Source organism: Eupeodes corollae, chromosome 3, assembly GCF_945859685.1.
Source record: "Eupeodes corollae chromosome 3, idEupCoro1.1, whole genome shotgun sequence".
Taxonomy (NCBI): Eukaryota; Metazoa; Arthropoda; class Insecta; order Diptera; family Syrphidae; genus Eupeodes; species Eupeodes corollae.
In genome coordinates this window covers 59,943,434-59,970,909 of record NC_079149.1, presented here as the reverse complement: position 1 = coordinate 59,970,909, position 27,476 = coordinate 59,943,434, and the positions used below count along the sequence as shown (strand labels likewise).

Below are 27,476 nucleotides of genomic sequence, written 5' to 3'. Positions count from 1 at the left end.
TTCGAATATATCTAAAATCTAGTACATATTAGTGTATTTTCGTATTGTTTTAAAATATTAATAATGAATTGATAAACATATTTTATATATTTGAGTTTATTTAACTTAGGTTTTGTTTTCCTCAATGAGTCTAAGGTTCACAAAAATTTTAAATGACAACTCTAGTTCTAGTTCAATTCCAAAACTTGGAAGATTTTGAAAAACATTTTATATTGAATTATTTTAAATTTGAGGTTATATTTTGAATTTTACAAGTATATATTTCAAAAACTAAACAGTGGGTTTCCTTGTAAAATTACAACGATCGAATATTGTCGAAGTTCTTGTCTTGAGATTGGTACACTCAACCAAAGATGCTAGATCAAGCCATTTGGAACTGTTTAATAAATGTACGGATCCAAAATGTCGTTCGTTTTTGGTGACATTGACTCTTTATAGAATTAACCAACGTCTAGGGAATTTTTCAGAACTAATCAAGAGCTCTTGTAAGCATAACTATATTATGGTTTTTTGATGGTAGAATTTTCAATTATTTCTTATTCATTTTAACTATTTAAGGAAGAATCTATGTTATTTGCTTAACTATTTCATTTACCGTTTTAAAGCTTTTGGACATCTTGTCTGCATTTTTCAAAAAAAAACTTACTAAGCATGTAGATATAATCACATATTTTCGAAAAAAGCTTTTTCAATTTGTACAAAATTGTAGATTATCGGTACAAGTAAGTACATTCAAATTTTTAAACGATTTTGATAAAATTTATTAAATAAGTAAAAATTGAACAAAATTAAATAATTTTACAAATAATATTTATTTTATTAATAACAACTAAAATTAAAATTCCCAAATTTAAATTACTTCCATGCAACTGGGATAACAGTTATTTTATTATTAATTTTGCAACAAAAAACTACTTTCAGACTTTGGACCCATTTTACATTGAATTAATTTATAATTTTATATTACATTAAATTGCCACGCCACGCTTTGCATTGCTTATTGAAATACTGAACAAAGTCACGCTAAATGTCATATGTACATAACCATTTCCAAATTAGGCACTTTCGGCACATGACATTTTTTAAAAATTACTTTCGAATCATAGCCAAGTAGTCTCGAACTGTTTTTATTTTTTTTTGGAAAATTACATAGATGCAAAAAATTGTAATTTTTTAATATATATATATATATTTAAGACAAAGTTCCGTTTCTTTAGGTACAAAGTAGATATTATTATGTGAAAATATTTTATAAGCAATATTTAATTATTGTTTTCTTAAATTTGAGTTCATAAGTACTTTTTCAACATTAAATTGATAAAAGAAACAAACGATGTTCTTGATGCCGCAACAACAGAGTCACTTTCTTTAATCATTAACATATGACTTCTTAGCCTTTGGACTTTGATTAAAAGCCATTTTACGTTTCTTTACTCTGTAATAAACACATTTTCGAGCACGTTTTCTTAAATATTTGTTTTGGTTTAAAAAGTTTAAGTCAATATCTTAGCGTTATAAAATTCAGAACTTAACTTACTAATCTAGGCATTATGTATTTTTTGAAAAAGTCTTAAGGAAGAAAAACACAAATATTTCTATGAAACTATTATTGCTTATTACATCGTTGTTTGCTTATAAAGATTTTAGCTTTTTTGTGTTCTTTTGCTATTCCTTACTTTTCCAGAGACTTGACTTCAGGTTCAATAAGCTTATATTTAGGATTAGTTATTTCCGGCAGCATTTGTTTTGTGTAGTAATTTTGAATGAGATTTTGTGAAATTCGATGGAATTCACCATCCACGTCAAATAATGCTTTGGAAAAGAACTCACTAAACAATCGGCCCATATATTGGTCCTTCGTTGATGGCCACCAACCTTCCAAAAAACCAATGTGACCACCACGAGCTGTCACAACTATAGCCACATGCGTCGACTGCTCAGCTGCTTTTATTGGAATTGCTATAAATTTTGAAACATAAAAATGTTTTTTTTTTTTTGTAAATGAAGGAATTTAATTTGTTTTAAGGTGTCTTACCATCAAGGGGTTGGAATGGATCATCCGCTGCACTTAAACAAAGTAAAGGCACAGAAATTTTATGTAGTTTGTTGTGTAATGTTGCGTCACTGTAATAATCGTCAACATCAGCGTAACCAAACTGCTTCGATGTAAACATACTATCAAACTCTTTGATTGTACGAGCCTTAAATTAAAAAAAAATAGAATTAATTTCATTGGGCCTTGATTTTGATTGAAACAATCTTTTCTTACCGACATAATCTTATCAATATCAACGTCAGTATCACGGAAAATTTGACAATTACTCAACGTTTTACAAAGACTCGACGCAAGATGTCGCCCTAAGAGACTGTTCAATATCGGCTTCTCAATACTTGCACAACCTATAACTCAAACAAAAATAAAATAAGCCTTCAATTGTATGTTACACCTATATGCTATTTGAACTTATACCCTTTACGACATCCCAAGGTGCTGAAATAATCTTCGCAGCTGTTAGAATTTTATTGGACTGGTCACTGTGTTTTGCTAGGTAATTTCCTATTGAGATAATTGCAAAAATTAGCAAATATTTTATACAAGTTATTCTAAATAAATTTTACCTAAAATTAATCCACCCATTGATATTCCAGTGGCGCCCAATTTCACATCGGGATGTGATTTTTTGACATGATCAACGACTTCAGACAAATCTTCACAATTTGCTGCACAATATAAACGTGGTGTTTTCAACTCAACACCTCCCAAACCTCGATTGTTAAACACCACAACTCGGATGCCTTCATTGTTGGCAGCCGTTACAAGGCATTTAATATAATCAGCTTGAGATTCACCTAAAATATGTGAAAAATGTAGACAATTAATTTAAAATATTCGTATTGTAAATTTAGCGAGCTTTTTAAGTACCTGTTAAACCAGGTAAAATAATTATCACAGGAGCTTTTTCATCACAACCTTTTTCTAACCAGTCTAAAGCTACTTCTCCACCATCTTTTAAGCCTAATATCTCTCTGAAAAAATAAATTATTAGAATATGATATGAAAATATGTTTTACATACCTTCTATAATCGATATTTGCTAAATTTGAAGCACGAATGATACTGGCGAAAACTGTCTGTGCTCGACTTTCGACACACCAAAATGTTGGCCAAAATTTCATTTCTAATGTGGGGACATTTTTAATGAGAAAATCTTTGAAGGGACCATTGGATACTGCCAATATTGGTCTCTAAAAATATACAAAATATTGAAATAAGATTAATTGAAATAAAATCAACAACATAAAAAATAAATCACATTTTAAGAAAAATATTGCCCGGAATTGTTAGTGATTTTTGAGAGATTTATAAAAAGCAAAAACTCGTGAAGGAAAAATAGCCGTGTGTTTTTGGTATTCCATATATAGTACAGTGAGGAATTGCCAAAAAACGATCTGCATAAGTCCGGTTTTTATCTTGAAAGTTGATACAATTAAATATTTATGAAAAAATAAACTAAAAAAAAAACTGCGATATTCAGACGAGGGGTGAAATCGTGTAAGCTGATTTTTGATAGTTGATTATCAAAATCAAGAAAATACGTCTCTATGATGTGATAGAGTTTGTTTGTAGACTGCTACATTAACATGTATATATATATTTTTGTTTTAATCAAATTAAAAAATAATGGAGTATTTAGCATATTCTTATACGCTGCTGAACTATTCAGTTTATCAAACTATCTCAATTCCAGTTCATAAGAAACATCGAAACAACATTTGCATTTTAAAAAGTGCTGTCAAACTTTATCATTTTTAAATCTTCTTGTGCGGTGGAAGCACCAAAAAAATTTATTTAATCTAAACTGAGATAAACCTTTGGTGGAAACATAGCAAAACTTAATTATCTTTTCTATTCTTTTCTCTTGTAAAATAAGCCCAATTAGTCCATGTTGATTAACAAAACTAAATAATATCAACATTAACAGATTGATTTGGGGAAAACCCAATGGAAACCACATGATTCCAAATGCACAACTACTCAACGAACACAACCATCGAGATACAAACGCAATATTAATCGTACCAACATTTGAGAACGAAATCACATATGATCCATTTGAGACTCGGATAAATGTCAAAACCCATCCGTAGTAAGATTCTGCTTTAACTTTTATCGGTAGTATTCATTTCATACTGCTGATATTGTTTTTGTTATTCGTGTAAAATCCTACTATACTATTGATAGATTTTCAAACAAAACACGGGTAATGAAAAAGAAATTAATTCAAAGGACATTTGAGCACGGGCATACGGATGCTATTTTTTCGAACATCGTCTGCAGCATCTTTAAAAAATCCAATTTTCCTTAATGAAACTAATACTTGCCTCATTGTGCAAGTAAAGTTTTTATAAATATAATATGTTATCAGCTCCCACGGGAGATTAGATTATGTGCAGACAGTTCATAATCATTGAACTTTGCCACAGTCAAATCATAAACTTTTATTTAAAACTATTTTTGCAGAACAAATTACTGTTCGAGTACAGGGTAATTATCTCTTATCTAATTGATTGATTAGTCTGCTGTACACATAATTATGAAGGGATTTGCAAAATATTTACATATTGTTTTTTAACCATATTTTTTTTGTGAACAAAAGGCTGTTTGAATTGCTACAATTGATGAGGTACTAGTATCAAAATGAAGCTTAAGCTTGTGTTTTTAACTTAAATTTAACTTTCAGATGAACTAAAGTAAATTTCAAAGTTACAAGGTAAAAACAACAAATAAATTCGAGAAAGTTGATTTCTCCGTTATAAAAATTATTTTTATTTTAAGCTAATTAGGCTAAAGGCCAATATTTAAGCTGTTATTGGATTTTATTACAGAATTATTATATTTTATATTTATATTTTGTTGGGACATTAAAAAGCGATTAGAGACACAGATTTTGTATAATTGATGATGAAGCTGACTTGAAATCGTTTTCAATAGACAGCTGAGTTTTGATTTAGCAATTCCATCGAAGGACCTTAATTTTCTTTGAATTCACACCTATCAGTTTTGGCTTCAACTATCAACTCTAACCACAAATGTATGATTCCGGTCATGAAACTTTGTGTTAATAACAAACATTTTCTGCAAAAGAATTCCAAGGATTAGTATATATACAAAAGAAAGCAGAAACATTGAGCTAAAGTTAGAATGTTTTAGTTTAAGAAATGTTCTATACAATTCTTGCTTTAAAGGTATGCATAGTAGATTGACAAATCCTACAAGTCAAAAGCCAATATCTAACAACAGGAACTCTGCCTGCAGAAACTATCTGACAGACCTTACCTTAGGCTAGGTTAGGTTAAAGTGGCTTTCAGTGATGGAGTAAGACACACTTAAGCCAGTTGAATGGGTCATTGTGATACCACAAGAATCTTTCTCAATAAAAGCAGTCTGATTGATATCGTTCAGATCGATGTAGAAGGATTCTCCTTGGTAATTATTACGTTTTTGAGCTAGAGAAGGGCATGTTCAGAGGAACTGTTTCCACCTCTTCGTCATCCATACAGCTTCTGCAATAGTCATTTGAGAATACGTCTAGCCACGTGGCGGGCTTTCCTATAAGACAGTGCCCGGTTTTGAAACCGATTATCCAGCTTATATGCGATCTGCTTAGAGATAGGAAGCACCTTGATGGCTTTAAATCTATTGTTGGTCAGATATTTTTTGTGACATGAAACGGGGTGGTGTTGTTCCACCTGAGGTTTGCCTCCTTCATATAGCGTCTTGCATTAGCAATAGTTACCGAGCAGCGATTGGTATGCCATGCATAGCTAATCATGGTAGAATCTATGGCTTTAAATAATAGAGATGATGGACAGTTATGGACTGTTATAGAGTTTTAGAGACAGAGTCTAGAGATTTGATAGTGACGTGACTATCCAAGAAAATACGGATATCTAGATGTTAATATCACATTTTCTTTAAGCAGGATAAGACTTCTTTTTTACCAAAAGTTAAATTTAAACACACTACAATGATTGGGAAGGCGTGATGAGAGTCTTAATTTCAGCCGTTCAGAGTACATACCTCCACCAACCCCCTCATTTATTTTTGATCCATCTCAAAGCACTTATTTGCATTCCATATGTTATGGAGATGGTACAGAAGTTCTATATTCACCTTTGCCATAGGGACATTTTATGAAAATTGAAAAGCTGCTGAGCTCTACAAACCAAAATAGGATATTCTCAAATTATTTAGAATCAATGCAAATGATTTCACAGTATTTTTTTCAGTATTAGAACTGATCTGTCACAAAAGTGCAGGATTCACCAATGAGGGTACTACTAACTTACTGACCCAAATGATCTTTTACGCTTCGTAAGGCTGACCAATTGATTCTAGACTCGATTAGTCGTCCTATGTATCTTTTTTGGAAATCAGGATTCAACTGAACTTGACCAAAAATAATTCGTACTAATCTAACAAAAAATTAGAAGAGCCAAGTAAAGATATAAATGCTTGTGTGTTGTAATATTGACAATTGTACAGTACTTTTCAAAAGCCACTTGTAACTCTAAAAAAAGAAGCTAGGATGCCACACACGTTGATAACTTCCCATCCTATCGATTTGTCTTGCTTAAAAGTTTGTAGGTTTTTACCAATTAACACGTTTTTACCAATTTAAGTGGCATTTCTTAACTTTTTTTATTTCTTATATAAACAAATACAAATTGAATGAATGAAATTAATTTTGAAACATATCGAGAACCGAACATCTTTGTATTTTTTGTAGATTTTATTTTTGTATGAAAAACCGGACTGTTCGATTTTTACAAAAAAAAATACTGAATATCGAAAACAATATTTTCTGTGAAATAGAATAAGTTTAATTCTTAAAAAGCTATTTAAGTCGAAAGTAAATTTTTACCAAGTTTAAGTATTTTTTTTGTAAGAAAAACCTATTCATTCGATTTTTCTCAAAATTGTATCGAATGTTAAAAACGATATTTCTTATAAGTTAAAATCAATTGGAAGCCATAAATCGCAAATTTTTGAAAAGATATTTGAGTCAAAAATATATTTTTACCAATTTTCTACATTTTTTTAGATTTATATTTTTTGCTCAAAATGTGTTTTGACAGCAATATTTTTTAAAAGATAAAAGCAGTTCGAAGCCAATATTTCAAAGTTTTAAAAAGATATTTGAGTCGAAATTCAATTTTTACCAACTTTGAGTATTGTTTTTTAGGTATTTATTTTGTATGTAAATAACTGTCAATTTTGTTTTTCTCAAGATCTTACCAGATGTTAAAAACATTATTTTTCGTTACACAAAGTAGTTTTGGAGATGAAATCATTTATTATTTGTAAAATATTTGAGGTGACAATTTTTGCTTTCAGTTTTTTTTTTGATTTATAAAAAACCGTTAATTCGATTTTTCACCAAAAATATGTTTGTTTGGTATCACAATATATAATATAAAATTTAATTCAAGTCTCTATCGTCATTGGTTTGTGAGATATCCAGGTTTAACCAAAATTTTCACATTTTGCGTTTTTTTAACCATAGCAGTTCAAAATGCTATGATACAAAAGCCAGCTACGCAATTTTATTGAGAGACGTTTTTGCATCTTTCTGCAATAGTATCTGTATAACAAAATGTATTTGAAGTCGATATCTCTACTGGTTCTTGAGCTATGGAAGACGAAAAAACCGTGGTGATCTTACGGACGTACGAACGTACGTACACACGCAAGCACAGACATCTTTCTAAGAATCTTTTATTTCGACTATTCTATTCTATATCTTGAAACGTCAAGAAATGTCAAAAATTTCAATTTGACAAATCGGACACATTACAAAACTTCCTATAGGAAGTTAAAAGTAAAAAATATATTCTAGAGAAATGTAGGCAAATTTGCCTATATTTAATTTAATTGAAAACTACAATCTCTAATATGCAATATATTTATTTATATTATATTTTAATAACAGTAATTTAAGATAAGTTTTTTTCTGAAATCAAAGGTATTTGCGACCTGAGATCAACTTAACTCTAGTAAAAAAATTATTAGGAACCTAATTACGAATATGATATACATTTTTAAGGCTATTAAATTTTAATGAGATTTTCTTGGTGCAAATTTTGCATTCAGAAATTATTATATCCAACAACAAACTGTCACTGAATAAATGAAGTTATTTTGTTTTTATAAAATTATATAACTAACTAACTTGTGTCAGCAACAATCGTGTTTTTGCTATTGTTAAATAATTTAGATTATTATAGATACTTTAGATACGTAAACGTAAGTTCGGGTGTTTATTTTTATTATAGAAAATTCTTTTGAAATTTACTCTTTACCCAGAATAAAAAAACTTTACAATTATTCTACCAGAAAAATTGCATTTCTTTGTTCATTTTAAATTGAACAATGAATTTATAAATTAATGGAAGGTAGTGTACACTATACAAAAATTGTAACTAATTGCTTTACTCACCTTAACAACTTGAATAAAATAATAAACGACATACGCAAATCCAGCGAATGTTACCACATGCCATCTCGGAAGATTCGAAAGATAGAAATACAGGTAGTCGAACATTACAGAATTCCTGAAAAATAAATTTAAAAATTAATATCGCACTTATTTAGATGATTTGTTTATATTTTTTAAATACAAAAAATATACAATCATAAATTAAAATCATGTAAACATTTAAATAAGGCGTCAAACCATCTGCAACAAAAGCCGGCAAAGATAATTATATTCAATTTGTTTTAACGTCATGTATAATGTATAATATAAACACATAAAATACATCATTATGCATGTATAGAGTGCATATGGATACAGCTATATGATTTATTATACTCTCGCGCCAATTTACACGAAGAAAAAGCTCTGTGATTAAGAAAATCGTGAAACAATGTCACGTGTGGCAATCAATTTTCAAGTGCAATTTGTTTGAAATTATTTTAATTTTAGAAAAATTGCATTTTTTGTTTGCAACAATGATACAAAATTTTCAAGTGCTACTATTTTTAATTAGGAAAAAAAGCTCAAACCTCAAAACAAAGTATAATGCTTTTTATCTTGTCTGGTAAAATCGTCTTCAGGGCATTACAAATAGATAATCAATTCCTCTTGCCGATCGATTTTGTTTGTATCTCACTCTTAAGCCATATCTTATCTTATAAAGAGTTCAAATGTTATCTTTACCAACATATAACAAGCATCTCAGACAGTATTTAGTATTGTTTTATTTATAATATATATAAAAATATTTATGCTGATTAAGATTTATTTTTTTCCGGCTTGGTAGATTTGTTTGTGTCGGTCACATTTTCTAAGCTAATTTACAACAGACACGACCTTACTCAAGGATAGATTTGTTTAAATTAAAAAAGAAAAACAAAATTCTGTCACTAATACATATTTACACATACATAAGTATAAAACATTTACATAGATTATTATTATTGTTTACAGAAATGAAAGAGAATTTTATAACGTGGTAGTTTTAACCGAAATTATATTACTCATACGCCACAGTGCGACCTTCATGCTTGAAATGTTTGATATAAGTAGAAGAAAATAATGTATGTAAGTAAAAAGAACATGTAAAGAAGAACGAATACGAGGAAGATAATTAAAATGTTTTAAATGAAGATATACAGATAAAGTATAAAGAATTATTAATTTATTTAATTAGAAATATAAAACAGAACGGCCATATGATAATTTAGGTACATTCTAAAATTATATTTAAGAGATTATTGCAAAATATAACAAAAATAGTTTTTTTATATTTCCTTTCAATGTCGTATTTTATAACTACACTTAAGTTTGTTTGATCCAATTCTTTGTTTATGGTTCAATTAAATTGATTTACACTTCTGAAGAAATAATGTAAATTTTTAAAGGTTGACCTTTAATGAATCAATTAAATTGATGAAATGTCAACATTAAAGCATATAAAATAGTGAAAAATATATAATCTTCAATTAGGGGCCATTTATTTGTAGCTGCCACTAATTGCCGCTATTAAAATTTATATTTAAGACGAAAATTCAATTGGGCAAGCTATAATTTTTATTATGTTTGTGCATCAAAATTAAGTTCAAAATTAAATACTTTATTCGATCCAAAACTTTTTTTTCACTTCACTTTTTAATATTATAACATTTTTTATGAAGGTCTTTCACTTCGTTTCTGTCACAGCACCATCTTTGATTTTAGTAATTAACTTAGTATAACAAACCAAATATGATTTGAAAGCCTAACTTTTATTTAAAGTGCAGACTTTTAGTTATTTACATATATATTTATACTTATATGTTTATAGATTTTGAAAAACTTAAAAAAAAAAGTCTTTAAGAAAACTAAAAAGTTCTTTACATCAAATTTCAATGAGTTTAATCAACAAAATATTGTCGTTCAATGATTTCTTTATAGATTTGTTGTTTTGTCTAAAGGCAACTTAGTAAAGTATCACTCCGAAAATCCGTTCAAAGATATTTTCTTAAATACTTTCCTGTCAAATAATTTGAAGTTTAAATTTTTTTTCAAAAAAAAAACTATAAAAACTATTAAAAAATGAATGGTTTTCGTGTTGGAACATATTTAGAAAAAAATATGGGCCATCAAATTTACTTATTTTTCAACGGCTTTGTTTATTGAATAACAAATTTGAATCAGTGAAGATCGCGCCCCACAATTTTTAGCAATATTAAAATCGTTTGAAGGGTGGAAAAAAACTGATTACTTTTTTTATATTACTTGATATCTTCAACCAACAGAGATTGTATACATTTAAGAGCAAGGTTTCAATTTTCAGTTAAGCATTTAACTGCATTCGTAACAATATTAATAAGGTAGTTTTTGTTTAAATTATACACATAAATTAGCTCTTTAAATAAAAAGTCATATTAAAATACAATTTTTTTTTTAAGAAAGAAACTTAAACAATAAAATTTTAGTACCTCTACCTGTGTACAATGATTGCTACAGAAAAAAAGCTTGTAATGACTTTACAAAAAGTTGGTGTAAAGGTCCAAAGGTTCACAAATTGAGTTTCAAACAAATTTCTTTACTCGAAAAAGTTGCGGTTTTCGTTGAAATATTTATGCATTTAATAAAATATATGATAAATTACTATGTCTTAACATCGTTTAAATTTAAAAATATTTGTTTTTGTTACTTAATGAATTGAACCTTTAAACTAGCGATGAGTGCAATGTACAGTTAGCATGATTTAAATCCCAAAAATATTTAAAAATATCATTTTTGACTTCATTTAAATGTTAATAATTAATTAATATAAAATACTAAAAAAAAATCACCAAAATCACTAACATTTGTATTTAATTCTGTTTTGAAAGTTCAATGAGTCAGAAATTTATTGAAATTTAAAAATTTTCTCGTGTTAGTTATAACTTATGTCAATAAATTAGTATTAAAATAATCAAACAAAATACTATAAGCACAATCAAATTGATGATGATTCGCACAACAACTGTCTACTTCGATTGTCTAAGTAGAACTGCAGAAGCGCAGACTATTTAACAATATTCACTTCGACTAAATTAAACAAAATAAAGGCAACAAACTGATAAGTTGATAACAGTGCTTTTAAGAGCATAGTTTTTAAACACGATCTCATTGCATGTATAAATTTAAGGGTTTTTATTCGATATAAATAACACATTTAATTTAATGCTTCAATTAAATAGCTTCATTAATTATCCATAATAAAATAAAAACCAAACCAAATGCCATACTAATTAAGTACCAACACAGAAGTTAGAGGACACACGGTCGGTCGGTCCGGTCAGGTGTCAGAATAATAGAACAGTTCCGAATCACTGAACAAACTATAGTGAATCAGTTGGTAGCCAAGTACCAGAAGCTATTCTCTTAAGCAGCAGCTTCTGCTCCAAAGATACGAATAATAAATTATAAATCGTAAATATATATGAAGATATGAAGAATCATTTAATTAAAATTGACAAAAGATTTGTAGAATCCAAAATTCAGTTATGATTGTATTCTTACACACAAAAATTAAGACAACCAGAAAGCGTTCTTCCTAATAAACAACAAAATATACACAACTTGTTTAAAAAAAAATAAAAATAAACTTAATTTTGTTGTTTAGGGGACAAAGTCCAACGAAACGACAACGAAAACGACGATGGACGGCGGCGGGCGGCGGAAGATTTTTTAGCAATAGTGATTGTGGCTTGGCTTGGTGAGTGTAGCGTAGGTAATATTGAAAAAGATAACAATGATTTAGTCGAGTGGTTTTAAGGCATTTTCCTGAAGCCACGTCCACGTGATTATTTTGACTTTTATTGGAAATATATGCACATAAATCATACGAATAAAATACAAAAACAAACAACATTTTTAAAAAACCTACTCGTTGTAGACTAGAGCTAAAAGGCTACTTTTATGACGTAAGTCAAAGCGTAGCTGTGATTCAGCTTGTGATGGATTTTGAACTGTCTGGGTTGGAACTGGAGGCAGGTGGCGGCCGCGGCGCGGGTAGCTCCATTCTGTTGTCTTGCGAGCACTTTTCGTCGATGCAGCAGCATTAAATGAAGTAGCTAAGAAGACCGGTCTTCTTAGCAAAGATTTTGGTAGCACTAACATTCGCACTCACCGACTCACGGTTGATCGTAAACTAAATCGAGTGGAATTGAAATATTTTCTCTTTGACGAAATTAAACTTGGTCGGTGACGGTGACGGTTACGGTGAACGGATCGGTGCGGTGTTGGCCGTCGCGTCGTCGTCGTGTGGTGGATTGAAAATGAAAATGAAAATTCAAACCATAAAAAAAAGCACAGCATGTGCTTACAAAGTTTTCTACGATACTGAAACTCAAATACTCATTTTTTGATCATTCTAACATTGTTCCGCACACTCATTTAATTAAAAAATACTCAAAATAATCAATTTGAAATGTTTTGAGATAAAATTATTGTTGTTATTGTTTATTTTTGTATTTTTTGGAGGTTCTTTTCTATTTGTATCTATTTATTACATAATTTTTGTATTATTGTTTGATGATGTTAGAACGATGAGGAAATAAACATAAACAAAAAACTGTGAATTATTTAAAAAGAAAATATTATAGATAATAAGTTAGTTTATGTATAGTTGGTACTTTAAAACGTTTTCATTGATTATTGTATGCATTAGAAAATAATGCTGAGTAACTAGGAAACAATTAAAATTATTTTCTTGTCTTAAGTATTATTAAGTTCTAAGCGCATAATAAAGACAAGAAAATACCTATGCATACTTTCAATATTTTTATTTCAGTTCTTGAGATAAGTGACAAAATGTACAAATGTATGCATATCGATATCAAATTATAATTGTTCTTGGAGCCTTATGGAACGCACTTAGAACCTACACTTATAAATATTAGTATTTCTTTTAAACAAAATTAATATTCGCGGAGTCAAATTTGATTTTTGAATTATTAACCTTGATCAGGGTTGCCGCTATTTTTAACTAGAATTTATTTTTATTTTGGTTTGTGAATAAGATCTATTTTATTAACTTCCCATAGGAAGTTATTGTTATGGGTCCGATTTGTCAAATTGAAAATTTTGACATTTCTCGACGTTTCATGGTGCCTAGAGTTGAAATAAAAGATTTTTAGAGAGATGTCTGTGCGTTCGTGACGTTTTTTTCGTCGTCCATAGCTCAAGAACCAGAAGAGATATCGATTTCAAATTAATTTTGTTGTACAGATAATAAGGCAGAAAGATGCAGAAAGGGCTCTCAAGAAAATTGCGTGGGTGGTGTTTTGACCATAGCAGTTTAAAAAAAAGGTGAACGTTTTGGTTAACCCTAAATATCTTACGAACCAAAAACGCTAGAGAGAATTAAATTTTATATAATATATTGTAAGGTGATATCAAAGAAGTTTATTTTTTGAACAAAAAATCCAACTGACGGTTTTTTTTATAAATCAAAAAAACTGAACAAAAAATTTTCATGATTTCATATCCAAATAATTTTGTGCAACGAAGAATAATGTTTTTGACACCTGATAAAATTTTGAAAAAAATCGAATGGACATTTTTTTTTATAAAAACTAAAAATCTAAAAAAACATTACTCAGAAGTTGGTAAAAATTGAATATCGATTCAAATATCTTTTTAAAAACTTGAAATTTAGGCTTCAAACTTATTTTATCTTATAAGAAATATTGTTTTCAACATTCTGAAAAATTTTGAGAAAAATCGAATTAACAGTTTTTTTACAAAAAATAAAAAACTAAAAAACAAATTAATAAAAGTTAATAAATATTGATTTTCGATTCAAATATCCTTTCAAAAATTTGAGATATTGGCTTTAATTTACTTTTATCTTTTAAAAAATATTGTTTTCAACATTCAGTAAAAAATCGATTTGACAGTTTTTTTACAAAAAATTAAAAACCGAAAAAAAATAATAAAAGTTATTAAAAAATGATTTTCGGCTCAAATATCTTTTCAAAAATTTGAGATAATAGCTTCTAACTAATTTTTATTTATAAGAAATATTATTTTCAACATTAAGACAAATTTTGAGAAAAATCGAATTGACAGTTTTTTTTACAAAAAATAAAAATCTAAAAAAGATGTATAACAGTTGGCAAAATTTGATTTTCGATTCAAATATCTTTTTAAAAATTGTAGATTGTATTGTTGGTAATATTCAGTAAAATTTTGAAAAAATCGAATTGACAGTTTTTTTAACAAAAAATTAAAAACCTAAAAAAAAATTAAACAAAGGTTGGTAAAAATTGATTTTAGACTCAAATATCTTTTCAAAAATTTTAAATATTGCCTTCAAACTAATTTTATCTTATAAGAAATATTGTTTTCAACATTCGGTAAAATTTTGAAAAAAAATCGAATTGACAGTTTTTTTCACAAATTATAAAACTCTAAAAAAACAATACTTAAACTTGGTAAAAATTTACTTTCGACTTAAATAGCTTTTCAAAAATTAAAAATATTGGCTTTAAAGTTATTTTATTTCACAGAAAATATTTTTTTCGATATTCAGTAATTTTTATACAAAAATCGAACAGTCCGTTTTTTCATAAAAAATTAAATATACAAAAATAGTTATCACACATGGTAAAAATTGATAGGAGTACATATAGACAAACTTTTAAGCAAGACAAATTGACAGACGGGGTGGGAAGTTATCAGTGTGGGTCGCATCCCAGCCTCTTTTTTATTTTATTTTGTTTTACGATTTTTTCTGTACTTAGAATGTTTAACATTTGGACTAACAATATGCATACTTTATCTGAGTATCTCTTAACAAAATGTTAAGAGCAATATTTTGTCTAAGATGAAAAAATGTGAAGTCAAAATTTTTCTTTGTTCTCATAATACTTGAGTCGAAAATCATTTCTTGTATTTTTTTGTTGTTTTTGCAGGTTTTGGTGTTTTATTAAAAAAGTTTTTTTCTAAAAAAAATAACTAAAAAATACCGAAATTATTCTGCATATGCAAATAAGTTTTATTTCAATATCTGTTTTTGTTTCGGAGATTTTGAGTCGAAAATCAATTTTTAACAATTTTAGAAACTTTTTTTGAAAATTTTCAATTTCTCATAAACGTCAAAAACGTTATTCTTGGAGATCAAACATTTTTTGTTACTAAAATATTCGGGTAATAATTATTATTTTTTTTCAGGTTTTTTGATTCATAAAAAAAACGTTTATTGATTTTTGTTTTGTTGTTCGTTTCACTTTACAATAAAATAAAATTAAATTCAAGTCGCTAGCGTTATCGTTCCGTAAAATATTTTGGGTTAACCAACACTTTCACAATATTTTTTAGTTTCTATGGAAAAAAAAATCCACTCAATTTTGTTAAAAGTGTATAAAAACATTTATTTCAAGTCTCTTTACTGGTTCTTGAGATATGGACGCACGGACATACCACAGTAGGTACACACGCACAAACAGACATTTCTCTAAAAATATTTGGTTTAGATACTAGGAACGTAGAAAAATGTCAACATTTTCAATTCGACAAATCGGACCGATAAAAATAATTCCTATGGGAAGTTTAAAAATATCGGTTAACATTGCTCTGTAATGCTCACCGTTGATCAAAACGTTATTCTTGACCTCATTTTCAAAGAAAATGGTCAATTGATGCAACCACCGTACTGATTGCTTCGGACCTTGTAAGAGAATAATTTGAGATCTTTGTCAAACACTAACACTTTCAGCTTAAGCAGCCATATTCTCTTCCGCCCGCATGGTACGAACTAGGAGATTACAAACGTTTTGCACCAAATTTGCGTACATCAGAGTAGTGGTGCTTCAATTCAGCAAAAATATTTCTTTAAAAATCGCACTGTTTAGCGTACATTGCACTCTCAATTGAAATAAGTTCAAAAGCATAAAGGCGACTTATTTCTCTCCGACGGGCAATAATACTGACTGGTAGAAATTTTGAGCGGGAAAGAGTTGTTGTCCTTTTCAGCTTAAAATCACCTATAACATAAAAATAAAGTTCTAGATGGCTCATATGCATCATGCCTAGATAGTGTTTAAGTTCATTGAAATTGAATAACGTTTAAAAGATAAGTTATTGTAACGGATGTTAATTAGGAAATTCCCAACCAATCTTCTTCTGACTTATCTAGACTTCTAGAAAAATAAAAAGACAAACGAAAGCATATAATGTGGATAAACCTAATAAAATAGTATTGTTTTCAATCTGACAAGTTAGTAACACTGCAATTAAAAAAACCCACAACTTATGTATTTATTTGTGTCAGAACGTTAGTACCTATCAACTTAAGTGTATGGTATATGAATCTAACACCATTAAAATTTCACAGTGGGAGCGGAAGTATGGATGAAAGTAAATAAAAAAACAACATTCATTTTCAATCAATTGTGGAACAAACTTCCCATTGAAACATCAAACAAAAAGACTTTTGGTTTTTTAAAAAATTCTCACCATAAGTGTTACACAATGTATAGAAATTAACAAAGCAATGTGCATTGTTTCCAGGTATAAATTTTGTTTTCCGTTTAACTTTGGCATTGTGTAATTAGTTTCCAAGTCCCTTTAATAAATAAAATAAAATCAATGCTCAAGAAACCATTGACCTACGTTTCGAGTATCCCTCGGCATTAAGACTTGAAAAGGCATTTTTAAATGTATATCAACTACAAATAAGTAGGATGTGAATAATATCATATTCAACACGTAAACCTACATACATACATATACGTATAAACATTATAGTAATGAGGATAATATAGGAGAGTAAAATTTCAATTTTCTTTTGTCTGTTTTATCTGTTAAATAAAAATTTTGTACTCATTCGGGTTCTCAATTTTGTTCAGGAATTTTATTTAAAACAGCGCAATTTAAAAATATTCTCATTTTGTGTTGCATTTGAAAGGAGCATGGAAACATAAACACAAATGAATTATCCTTTGCAGTTGATATTAATTTCTTCCTTGAGGTTAAGATTAATTCATTATTTAAAAATTTAAAAACAGTTTTGCAAACTTTTCTGTCGAAAATGTACCGACAGATCAGCAGATGAAAAAGAGATCGATATTCAACAGACAAGTAAGTTTTAGTTTATTGTGAAACATTAAAGGTTTTTTCTTTTTAATCTAAAGATTTTCGATGCCATCAATATTTCGAGTTTTAAAAGTATGTACTTATTCCTACATATCTATATCTTTCTCGCACATATGTAGAATATAAAACTGTATTCCCACCGACAAAGGCTGAGAAAGCGCCTCCAGAGAATCCATCAGAGGGAACTCAACATGGTGAACCCTGAATACCGGACTGTCAAGAGCGAACTGGAATGTTTGAACATCATGTTTCGAAACTCCATCCGACACCACAACGACTTCTCCTTCAAAAAGAGATTGAGGGAGATAAAACCGGGACCAAACACCTTCAAGGAAATAAATGGCCTCTTCGGTAGGAGAAAACCACTGCCGGAAGTCATGATGAGCAACAACATCGAGCTAACTTCAACGAATGTCAAAGTGGAAGCTTTTGCCAAACACTTTTATGGTTGATGGTTTTGGAGTGAAACTCTGCACTCCAAAACCATCAACGGACCAAGCTTTCCTCAACGAAGTAGAAACCTCCATCCAGTTGATTCAACAGCCATACATTGAAGTCCAATTTGATTACAACTGCAAAGCCGATGAATTAGCTAATACCCATATAAATACTGCAATCCTGAGGAGATAGCTGAGATCATTAACAACTTGAAGCCGAAGAAGTCAACTGGAATGGACGGGATTTCTAACTATATCCTGAAAAGACTTCCTCAAGTTTTTTTGATAATCTTGACTATTATCATAAATAACTGCATCAACAACTGCTACTTTCCAAAAAAGTGGAAGACAGCCAAAGTAGTGGCAATTCTGAAGAAAGGCAGTACCAATATGATCACCAACTACAGGCCTTTCTCCCTCCTCAACAACATCAGCAAAGAAGAAGTCATTTTAAGGAGACTGAAGAAATTCTGCAATGGGCATAGCATCATCCCCGACATGCAGTTTGGATTCCGACAGGCTCACTCAACGATCCATCCACTTCTAAAGTTTCAGTCTGACGCCACCGCTGCTCTCAATAGTTACCGAGCCACAGTTGGATGCTTTCTGGATGTCGAGAAAGCTTTCGACAGCGTATGGATTGAGGCCCTCATCCATAAGCTCCGAATTTTTAATATCCCAAAGCCAATAATAAAAATTTTGTTTTTTTTTCTTTCCTTCAGAAACTTCTTCGTAGAAATAGATAGTTGCAAGTCAACGATTAGAGACGTAAAGGCTGGAATCGCCCAAGGATCGAAACTTGGACCGTTCCTTTACAGCCTGATGACATCTGACCAGCCAGTCCCAACGGATTGTGAGAACCTGCTGTTTGCGGATGACTCACTCACCTATTCGTCCTCCATGTTTCCTACGATCGCAGCCTGAAGAGTAGAAGCACACATAAGCAGACTTTACGAGTACTACCAGAAGTGGGGAATAAGGATAAATACCTACAAATCGGAACTGGTATGCTTCCGGAGACCTGTCACCAACAACAGCCGCTGTAGATCGGCGGCAGTTCCCCGAAACCTTGTTCTGACGTTCCCGCATGGATCAAGGATTAAAACCAAGAAGAACGCCAAATACCTGAGAATACACTTCAATGAGCTGCTGCGCTTCAACCCTCACTCTAAGGCTGTGATAACAAAAGCCAACATCGCACTCTATCGAGTTCATCCTCTCTTGAAGAAGAAAACTGGATTAAGTAAACCAACGAAAATGTTGATATACAAACAACTGCTAAGTCCGGTTATCACCTACGGTTTTCCGATATGGTTCACTATATCAAAAACTTCAATGGAAAGACTTAAAGTCTTCGAGAGGAAGATACTAAGGATATGCACCGATCTACAATTAGACCGTCAACGACAGAAGCACTAAAGTAATCGTAGATTCTACGAGGAAGCTGAAATCAAGCCACTTGATCAATTCCTTGCACAGGCAGCAAGGAAGATAATCACCAAAGTCGCCAGCCACCCTAACCAATTAATGAGAATGATGGCCAATCAGGAACGACACTCGGACCCGAGATACCTTTGTGGTAAAACAAAAGATATTATCAAAAAATCAGTAATTATTGCTTTTTCCACTAATCATTACAGTAAAATATAATTAAATAGTATCGCCAATTACAAACTAAAAAGATTAATTTTTTTTTAAGTATGTTGCTTTGAATTAATAATCCTATATTTGTTTTTTTTCATCAATTTTTTAACTCCACATAAAAAGTTATTGTAATTGGTCCGATTTACCGAATTAAAAATGTTGATCTTTCTCAACGTTTCAAGGTCCATAGAATCTAAATCAATGAAAAATTGTTTGATTCAAAATACTTCATGACCCAGTGTATGTTGGCAAGGAAAACAGCATATATTTGGCTTAATAACTATAGACGAGATAACCTTGAATCTTCTAAACAGAAATACCTTCAACTGAATCGGACATTCAAATCGTTGTGTAGAGAGAAGAAAGTAACTCACTATGAAAACGAAGCGAAAAGCTTAACATTATGTAAAAGTACGAGAGATTTTTGGCAAAAAGCTCAAACAATAAACGGAAAGGTACATGTCATCAATAGACACCTGAATTATGAGACGTTAAGAGTACATTTTAGTGAACTGCTCAATCATCTGCCTACCACTGATGATATTGTGCAATTTGCTCAACCAGCCTTTAGCAATGAAATATTGGAATCAGCAATCGAGAAGGATGAGGTTTGTGCAGCCCTAAAACGTCTCAAGGACGGCAAGGCAGCTGGAGCAGATAGAATACCTTCCGAATTCTATAAATATGGATCGGACATGTTGATAAACCGATTAACGGACATGTATAATATAATCATGGATACTGGAGTTATACCGAAAGAATTCAAGGAAGCACTTATTTTTCCCATCCACAAAAAAGGCAATACACTAGACCCTGCAAATTATAGAGGGATTTCCTTCTTGAATGCGTCCTACAAAATATTCACTTCAGTTTTGCATAGTAGACTTAGATTGTGGATTGATTCATACAAACTGTTGAAAGAATTTCAAGCAGGTTTCAGACAAGGGTATTCTACTGTTGACAACATTTTTGTACTTCGAAGTGTCGCTGACTTCTTTTTGGACAGAAATAAGAAGCTATATGTCTTTTTTGTCGATTTCAAAGCAGCTTTCGACACGATAGACCGCAATGCACTGATGTACAAGATGTACAGATTGGGAATGACATACAAATTCGGACGTGTACTGCAGAACCTGTATCTAGAAACAAAAGCAGCAGTGTGGGATGGCGAACATATTTCTCAGTGGTTTGAAACGAAGACAGGTGTAAGGCAAGGTTGCATTTTAAGTCCAAGTTTATTTGCACTTTTTATCGACGATATCACCGATTATTTGCCGGGAGGAGTAGAATACGCTGGGACTCTCATCAAGGCTTTCCTTTTCGCAGATGATATAGTGTTGTTTGCTAATACACCAGAGTCACTACAGCTTATGATAAATAAACTTGGTGTGTATTGCACAACTTGGAGACTAGTTGTTAATCTAGAGAAGTCGAAGGTGATGGTTTTTCGCAAAGGTGGAGGTAGAGCAAGCGGACAAGAACAGTGGTCATTCAACAATGAAAGAATAGAAGTAGTCAAGGAATACAATTATTTAGGGATTACTATGACCAAGAATAACAGTATGGAAAAACATCTAACCGAGAAACTACAAAAAGCCAAAACTACAATAAATATTGCGTGGAAAAATGTTTTTAGTAATAAAAATGTAGCTCATAGCAGTAAATATAAAGTATTTGAAGCAGTAGCGGAATCAACTTTAATGTATGCAGCCCAGGTTTGGGGTAGTAAGAAGTATGAGTCTGTTGAAAAACTGCTTCGTTTTTATATCAAAAGGATATTTCGACTACCACCAAACTCTCCAAACTACATGCTCATGCTGGAAACGGGTATCTCTCCTCTATTTATTAAATCTCTGAAATTGAATATTGACTATATATGTAATGTTCTTGAGATGTCAGATGAACGTCTCCCAAAAAAAGCAGCACTTCACACAATACGAAATAAATCAGGGTGGTTTAGAGATTGGTTGGAGCTAGCGGAAGAAGCAAATATAAATTTAGCACCAGATGAGTATCAAAGGTGGAAACCCGCTCTGTATCACTTGATTTCACAAGTAGACGAAAAATGTAGATTGGGATACGCATTACAGGCAGAAGAATCCATCTATAGAATGTCATATAGCAAGCTGAACTACAACCTCAACCAAAGGAACTACTTCCGAGATGATTTACCAACGGAGCATATATCTTTGATATTTAGACTAAGAGGAGAACTTCTCAATCTAAATTACATACCTCATCGCGAAGACCTGCCTTTACTGTGCGAATTATGCAATATGGGTGAAAGAGAAAACATTTTTCATTTTATGGGTAGATGTCCTGTTCTACGAGAAACAAGAAGACATGTCTTTGGTAGTGACATATTATCAGAAGAACGTATAACATATTATCTCAATGAAGTTGATGTTCCCTTATTATACAAATATTATAAAATAGCATTAAAGTATAGGAATAGAATTATAAATGAAAATTTTTAATTAAATAATAATCAAACAAAGTTGTCAATCGGGCAGACGGCGAATAGCCATGCATTATCGTTGTAAAATTGTATGTATTAATTAATTATTTGTAAATAAAATTACTTATTACTTACTTACTTCATGACCCAAAAACGCTAGCGACTTAAATAAAAACAAATATTATTAAAAGATTGAATTTCAACTCAAATATCCTGGATTTTTTCTTTCAGTACAATTTTAATAAAAATAAGTCAGTTGTTTTCAATAAAAATAATACTACACAAAAAATGGTAAAAATATATATTCAACTCTACATATCTCGGGAATAAATCAAGGTATGGACTTCAAAATGATTACAATTTGTGCTAAATTTTGTTTTCAACCTAAGATGATGATCTAAGAAATATCCAATAAAAGTAGTCCAATTTTCTGGTCAAAAATCAAAAATTCAAATTTTCTCAAAAACAAACTGATAGATTATTTTTCGCTTAGAAATTTGTTCTTTATTTCGCTTCTTTTAATAAAAAATATTTGTTTGCATTGCCCCAGGAAAAAGCCCTCAAAAGAATCGTAATTTTGTTTTTAGGTTTTCTTAAGAACTATTCAACCGATTTCAATAACTGTCTCAAAAAAAATTATTTATCAAAAATGTCACTGTTCAAAGTTTTGATTTAAAAAAAAACATTAACAATTTTTGTTTCAAAAAATTTGAAATGTAAAACATACATACATATATTAATAAACTTAAAATAACCGAATATCAAAAATATTTGTATACTCACATTGAAAATTTTTATGTATACAAAATTAATTTAAAAAACAACCGTTCTAACGATTTTCAAATAAATTTTTTTTTTAATTATTTTTTTTTTTTAGAAATCAATTGTCATTTTAATTTTGGAAAACAAACTTTTTTGCAGGTTCTTTTTTAAATCTTAAAATATTTTTAAACAGATTCTTGGATACATTAGCTAGTTCGTGCGACCCAGTCATGCATTTTATTTGCATAGAAATTAAAACTTTCAAAAAGTGCGATTAAATTTGTTAAACATTTCTTTTCGACCAAACATCTACAGAACAAAAACAGATATTGAACCCAAAACTATTTTATCATACCATATGAGCAGAATATCGTTATTTTTTAAGAAAAACTCAGTTGACAACTTTTTTTTACAAAATTCGGAAACCTACACAAACTGAACAGAAATGGTTTTCGACTTAAGTAAACATATTGACTAAAATGTTTTCATCATGTTTTAAAAAATCGACAGATGAGCACGGATGGAAAGTAATCAGTTTGGGTAGCATCCCGGCATCTTTTCTTGTAAGGTATTGAATCCTAAACATATCGTGATATTTTGAAAGAGTTAATTCTTCCGTATGTAGAGGAGAATGTGTCACTAAGATTGCATTTTCAGCAAGATAACAATCCCATGCACTCTTCAAAGTTTGGAGTGCTTGGCTTCGCAATCTCTTTGGTACTCTCGTCGTCTCAGTCCCCCTATCTCAACCCAATTGAGAATTTGTAGGTGGACTAAAGAAAATCTTAGTCACCAAGTTTTTTCAACAACTATGGTTTGTAAAACAAAATGCATGGAAAGCGAAATAAGTAAATGCCAAAATTTGTTGAGTTCAAGCCGCATCGTATAGAGGCGGTAAAATAATAATAAAAGCTATTCTGGCTATTGAAAAAGCAAAATACCATTTTTTAATTGAAAACTGACTTTTTCTTGATTAAATTTGACCAATTCACACACAGCACAAATTTGATAGAAAAAAGAAGTTGGTGAAATGCTAAAAATTGCAATTGCAAAAATACTAAAATGTCTCTTATTGTTCCTATAATTTTTACAAAATGTTTATAAACTAGTTCGTTTCTTGATTTCCTTATTATTTTGAAATCATTGATCATAGTCTTACCGAATAAATTTGTACTCCATTTTTAGGTAAACGTCTGCCACTCGTATTCTAATCGAAAGTTAAATCAATAGGCTTTAAAGTTATTCGCTTTTAAAATATCATATATGACTTAATTGATCGATATATTCGCACAATTTTATGATTATAATTCCTTTTTTTTATAACTCTCATATCTCGTGAAAATATTTTAGTCTTATTTTTGGGGCAGATTGTACATGTAAATATTGTTGGTTCAAAGGTTCAAAAAAATATTGTTAAGATATGTTTTGATTAATTTTACATAAGTGAAAATAAGACTTTAGTTATAATTTTACTTAACCTTTTCATAATGTTCCTCATAAATCTAAAATAATTTGAATTTATTTAGAGTATATAGCATAGATAAAAGAGGACTTTAATGTCTCTATCAGACCATAATTCAATAAAATCCAACCGAAATTGCAATTACCTTAATGAATCGATATAAATTTCAAAATATTATTTTGTTTACCTTGCCTACAAAAACAAAAGGGAGCTTGTATCCTTGTTCTGTGTCCTATATATGACGTATGTTTGTTCCTAAAACTCATATTACCAACAAATATATTTATTCACACACGTTCTCCGAAAATTTGGCAAGCAGCCGCACTCCTGAAAATCAAATTATTTCTCTCATTGAAAGCAAACATCTACGTTATGTACCATCCTATATGATCTGCTAAAGCAATGTCAAGGCAACCACACAGAAAGTTATGTAAAGTCAAAGTCAAGGACATTTTCGAAGTCACTGCGGAACTTCAATTGGCCTATATTTTCAGCTCCATTTAAATTCAGTTCATAATTTCTTAATTGCTTATGGATTAAATATGCATTATTAAATGTTTTAAGAAAAGAAAATTCTTAGATGATAAATAAATTGCTTCGAATTCAAAGATTTTTCCTTGATTTTAGAATCAGGAATGCAAAAATCAATACCATAACAGAAATACTCAAAAACCAAAATCAGCATTCTACAAATCGAAAGTATTTCATGCACTTTTTCTTGTTTAACATTTTGAAAGTAGGTAAGTAATGTACATTTATTTAAATAAATGAATTAACATACCTCCCTATTTTGTCCACTTTTCAATTCTATGAGACCGACCGACCTTTAAGCTTTAACTCAATCGTTATAATTGAGTTAGGTTGAATTATTATTATTTTGTATGTTGGGAGTTTACCAAAAACGAATATTTGTACCAAATAATGCTAAACCAATTATGTTGTGTTAAATTTGACGAAATTCAATTATTATTCACACTCGACGGATCTAATTCTTATAAACAATATTGTAATCACAGGCACTTTAAAGGTAAATAAGTTTCTAGATATTTATTTTATTTTCCTTAATTGGGTTCTGTGTGTGTTTTTGGAAAAGGGGGTTGTTTAAATTGATTTGTAAGAGAGCTAAAATGACCGGGAGACCTACTTTGATAGCAGGTATTTCAGCACTGCTGCAACTTGATGCCGAAACGTTGCTTGATATGCTTCGTATATTGGTAAAGTGGTATAAGCGAATATAAGGTAGTAGTTGGCTTTAAAGCTTACTTAAAAATAAGCTTTTATACTTGTAACTTGATTTTGAACATTATTTTTACACATGAGTTTAGTTACTGGTTAAGTTACAGAACACAGCTGTTATATGTAATTAGAGAGGGTTTTCCAATAAGAGATTTCATTTAAAATAAAAGATTTTTTTTTTAAAGAAATTAATGAATGTTTTTTTAATTTTAAGGTAAAAGGTTTGCAATTAACAATAGTAATCGATATAAACCAAATAGCCGTAACGACTAGTGGTGCAGCACCAATTTATTTTACGAAATTTTCCATAACCATTTCGCAGATTTACAGTTGTGTGTCCTGGATATCTTCACGACTTCTTGAATAGATTGCTAAGCATTGGTATAGACCTTATCTTTCACGTGGTTCAAAAGAAAAATGTACTTAATCACAAGATGCCGGCGGCTAGTTGTGAAGCCCTCTTCATCAGCAATATTATCTGTTGTAAATAAGCGACGCAAAAGATCACAATTTTCCATCAGTTTATAATAGGAATGGTATTGACCGTGGCGTGATGGTTAGTGCGTTGGACTGTCATGCCAGAGGCCTTGGGTTCATCTAAAGTTTTTCACGGGTACTGCCTTTGCGAGTAATTGAAAAATTCTCCAAGAGTAGTTCTTGTCACGAAAAGTGCTTGCTCAAATTACCCGTTCGGATTCGGCTTTAGACTCCATTCTTGACAACATTACTCGCACACAGGAACGGTTGAGAGTTGTATGTCACTAGGCCTTAGATCTAAACGGATTGTTGAGGAACCTAATTTATTCATTTTTTCCCATAGAAATGGTTGAAATATGACATCTTTAACAAAGAAATTTGTGCAAATAGCGATGCACTCAAAATAAAGCCTCTTGTTAGACCCTTAATAGTGTCACACATAAAACATGAAGCAAAATTAAAGTCTTCGTTCTTAACTTCAATACTTTTTATATAATTTTCCAAAATTTCGTTTTTTTTTAAATCCTTTAAAATCGGTTGATTCAGTTCAATTTTTATGTACAGCAGAAAAAATTTCCAGGAAACGAAATTTATGTCTAGTGTCGAGACAACGCATAAGTCCAACCAACCTTGCACCCTATATTTGTTTGAAATCGAAAGTAGATTCATTTGAGCTTTTTAAGTTAGGGGAAAATCGTTAAAGCTTTTGGCATTGAAATTTGAAAGACAGTGAAAGTGAAATGTGGTCACTAGGTTTTCCTGTGACAGAATTATATTTATCAGTGACAATTTCTGTAAGGACCAAATTTGTTCATGAGTTAGTGGTTAAAGGTTTGTACTGAAAAATTTTATTTTAGGTATGAACCTAAGAAAATATAACAAACAAATTGTCAAAGTTCCAAGAAAAATAAATGGAAGCAACTAATAAAGTGAACCATTTAGATCTCAAAGCGGCGAAAATTTGTTCATCAAAATCAATAAAATGGAAAAATAAATTTTACACTCCAATCTACAATTATTAATTTTACGTTATTATAAAAGATACCCAATAAAACTTCGGCATAATTTCTTTGTGGACATTTCGACTAAAATTCACGGTATTTTTTATAATAGTTTTTGTAAAACAAAAAATTCGGGGTGCAACTGCTCATATAGGGCGCTTCCATTCCTGAATCCGAAAGGGTTATTTGATAAACGCTTTTTTCAACCAAGTATTATTTTGGCAGGGTTTTTAATTCCTCGCCAGAGGCAGTGTCCGTGAAAAAAAAAACAGTACACATTTTAGCTGGTTTAGGCCAAGGTAGGATCCTGACTATTAATCAGCGTGTCATGCACTTAACATAAAGACAAGTTTTCGACAA

The 27,476-nt window shown here is 30.4% G+C and overlaps 1 protein-coding gene across 4 annotated transcripts; it reads right to left on the bottom strand.

Annotated features, from left to right (window-relative positions):
- Positions 1–1,181: 1,181 nt before the first annotated feature.
- LOC129949484 (protein ABHD1) lies at positions 1,182–25,562 on the bottom strand. Of its 4 annotated transcripts, none has more exons than XM_056060981.1 (9): positions 25,184–25,562; positions 8,502–8,616; positions 3,077–3,246; positions 2,924–3,027; positions 2,620–2,850; positions 2,471–2,557; positions 2,270–2,400; positions 2,036–2,201; positions 1,182–1,959 (listed from the first exon to the last, which is right to left on the bottom strand). In XM_056060981.1, the coding sequence occupies exons 2-9, from the start codon at positions 8,604–8,606 to the stop codon at positions 1,673–1,675; spliced, it is 1,281 nt and encodes a 426-aa protein (XP_055916956.1). In that variant the 5' UTR covers positions 8,607–8,616; positions 25,184–25,562; the 3' UTR covers positions 1,182–1,672. The 4 variants fall into 4 exon arrangements, with proteins under 4 accessions (XP_055916956.1, XP_055916954.1, XP_055916957.1 ...); XM_056060979.1 differs by lacking the exon at positions 25,184–25,562 and adding an exon at positions 12,427–12,858; XM_056060982.1 differs by lacking the exon at positions 25,184–25,562 and adding an exon at positions 11,797–11,821.
- Between the last annotated feature and the right edge of the window lie 1,914 nt (positions 25,563–27,476).

Excerpts from the sequence above, each read along its gene's own strand:
- LOC129949484 (XM_056060979.1), bottom strand. The coding sequence starts at position 12,659 with ATGTTAGTGCTACCAAAATCTTTGCTAAGAAGACCGGTCTTCTTAGCT. Across the intron at positions 3,247-8,501 it reads ATTTTATTCAAGTTGTTAAG|AGACCAATATTGGCAGTATC; the intron begins GTGAGTAAAGCA and ends GTATATTTTTAG. Across the intron at positions 3,028-3,076 it reads GCAAATATCGATTATAGAAG|AGAGATATTAGGCTTAAAAG; the intron begins GTATGTAAAACA and ends TTATTTTTTCAG.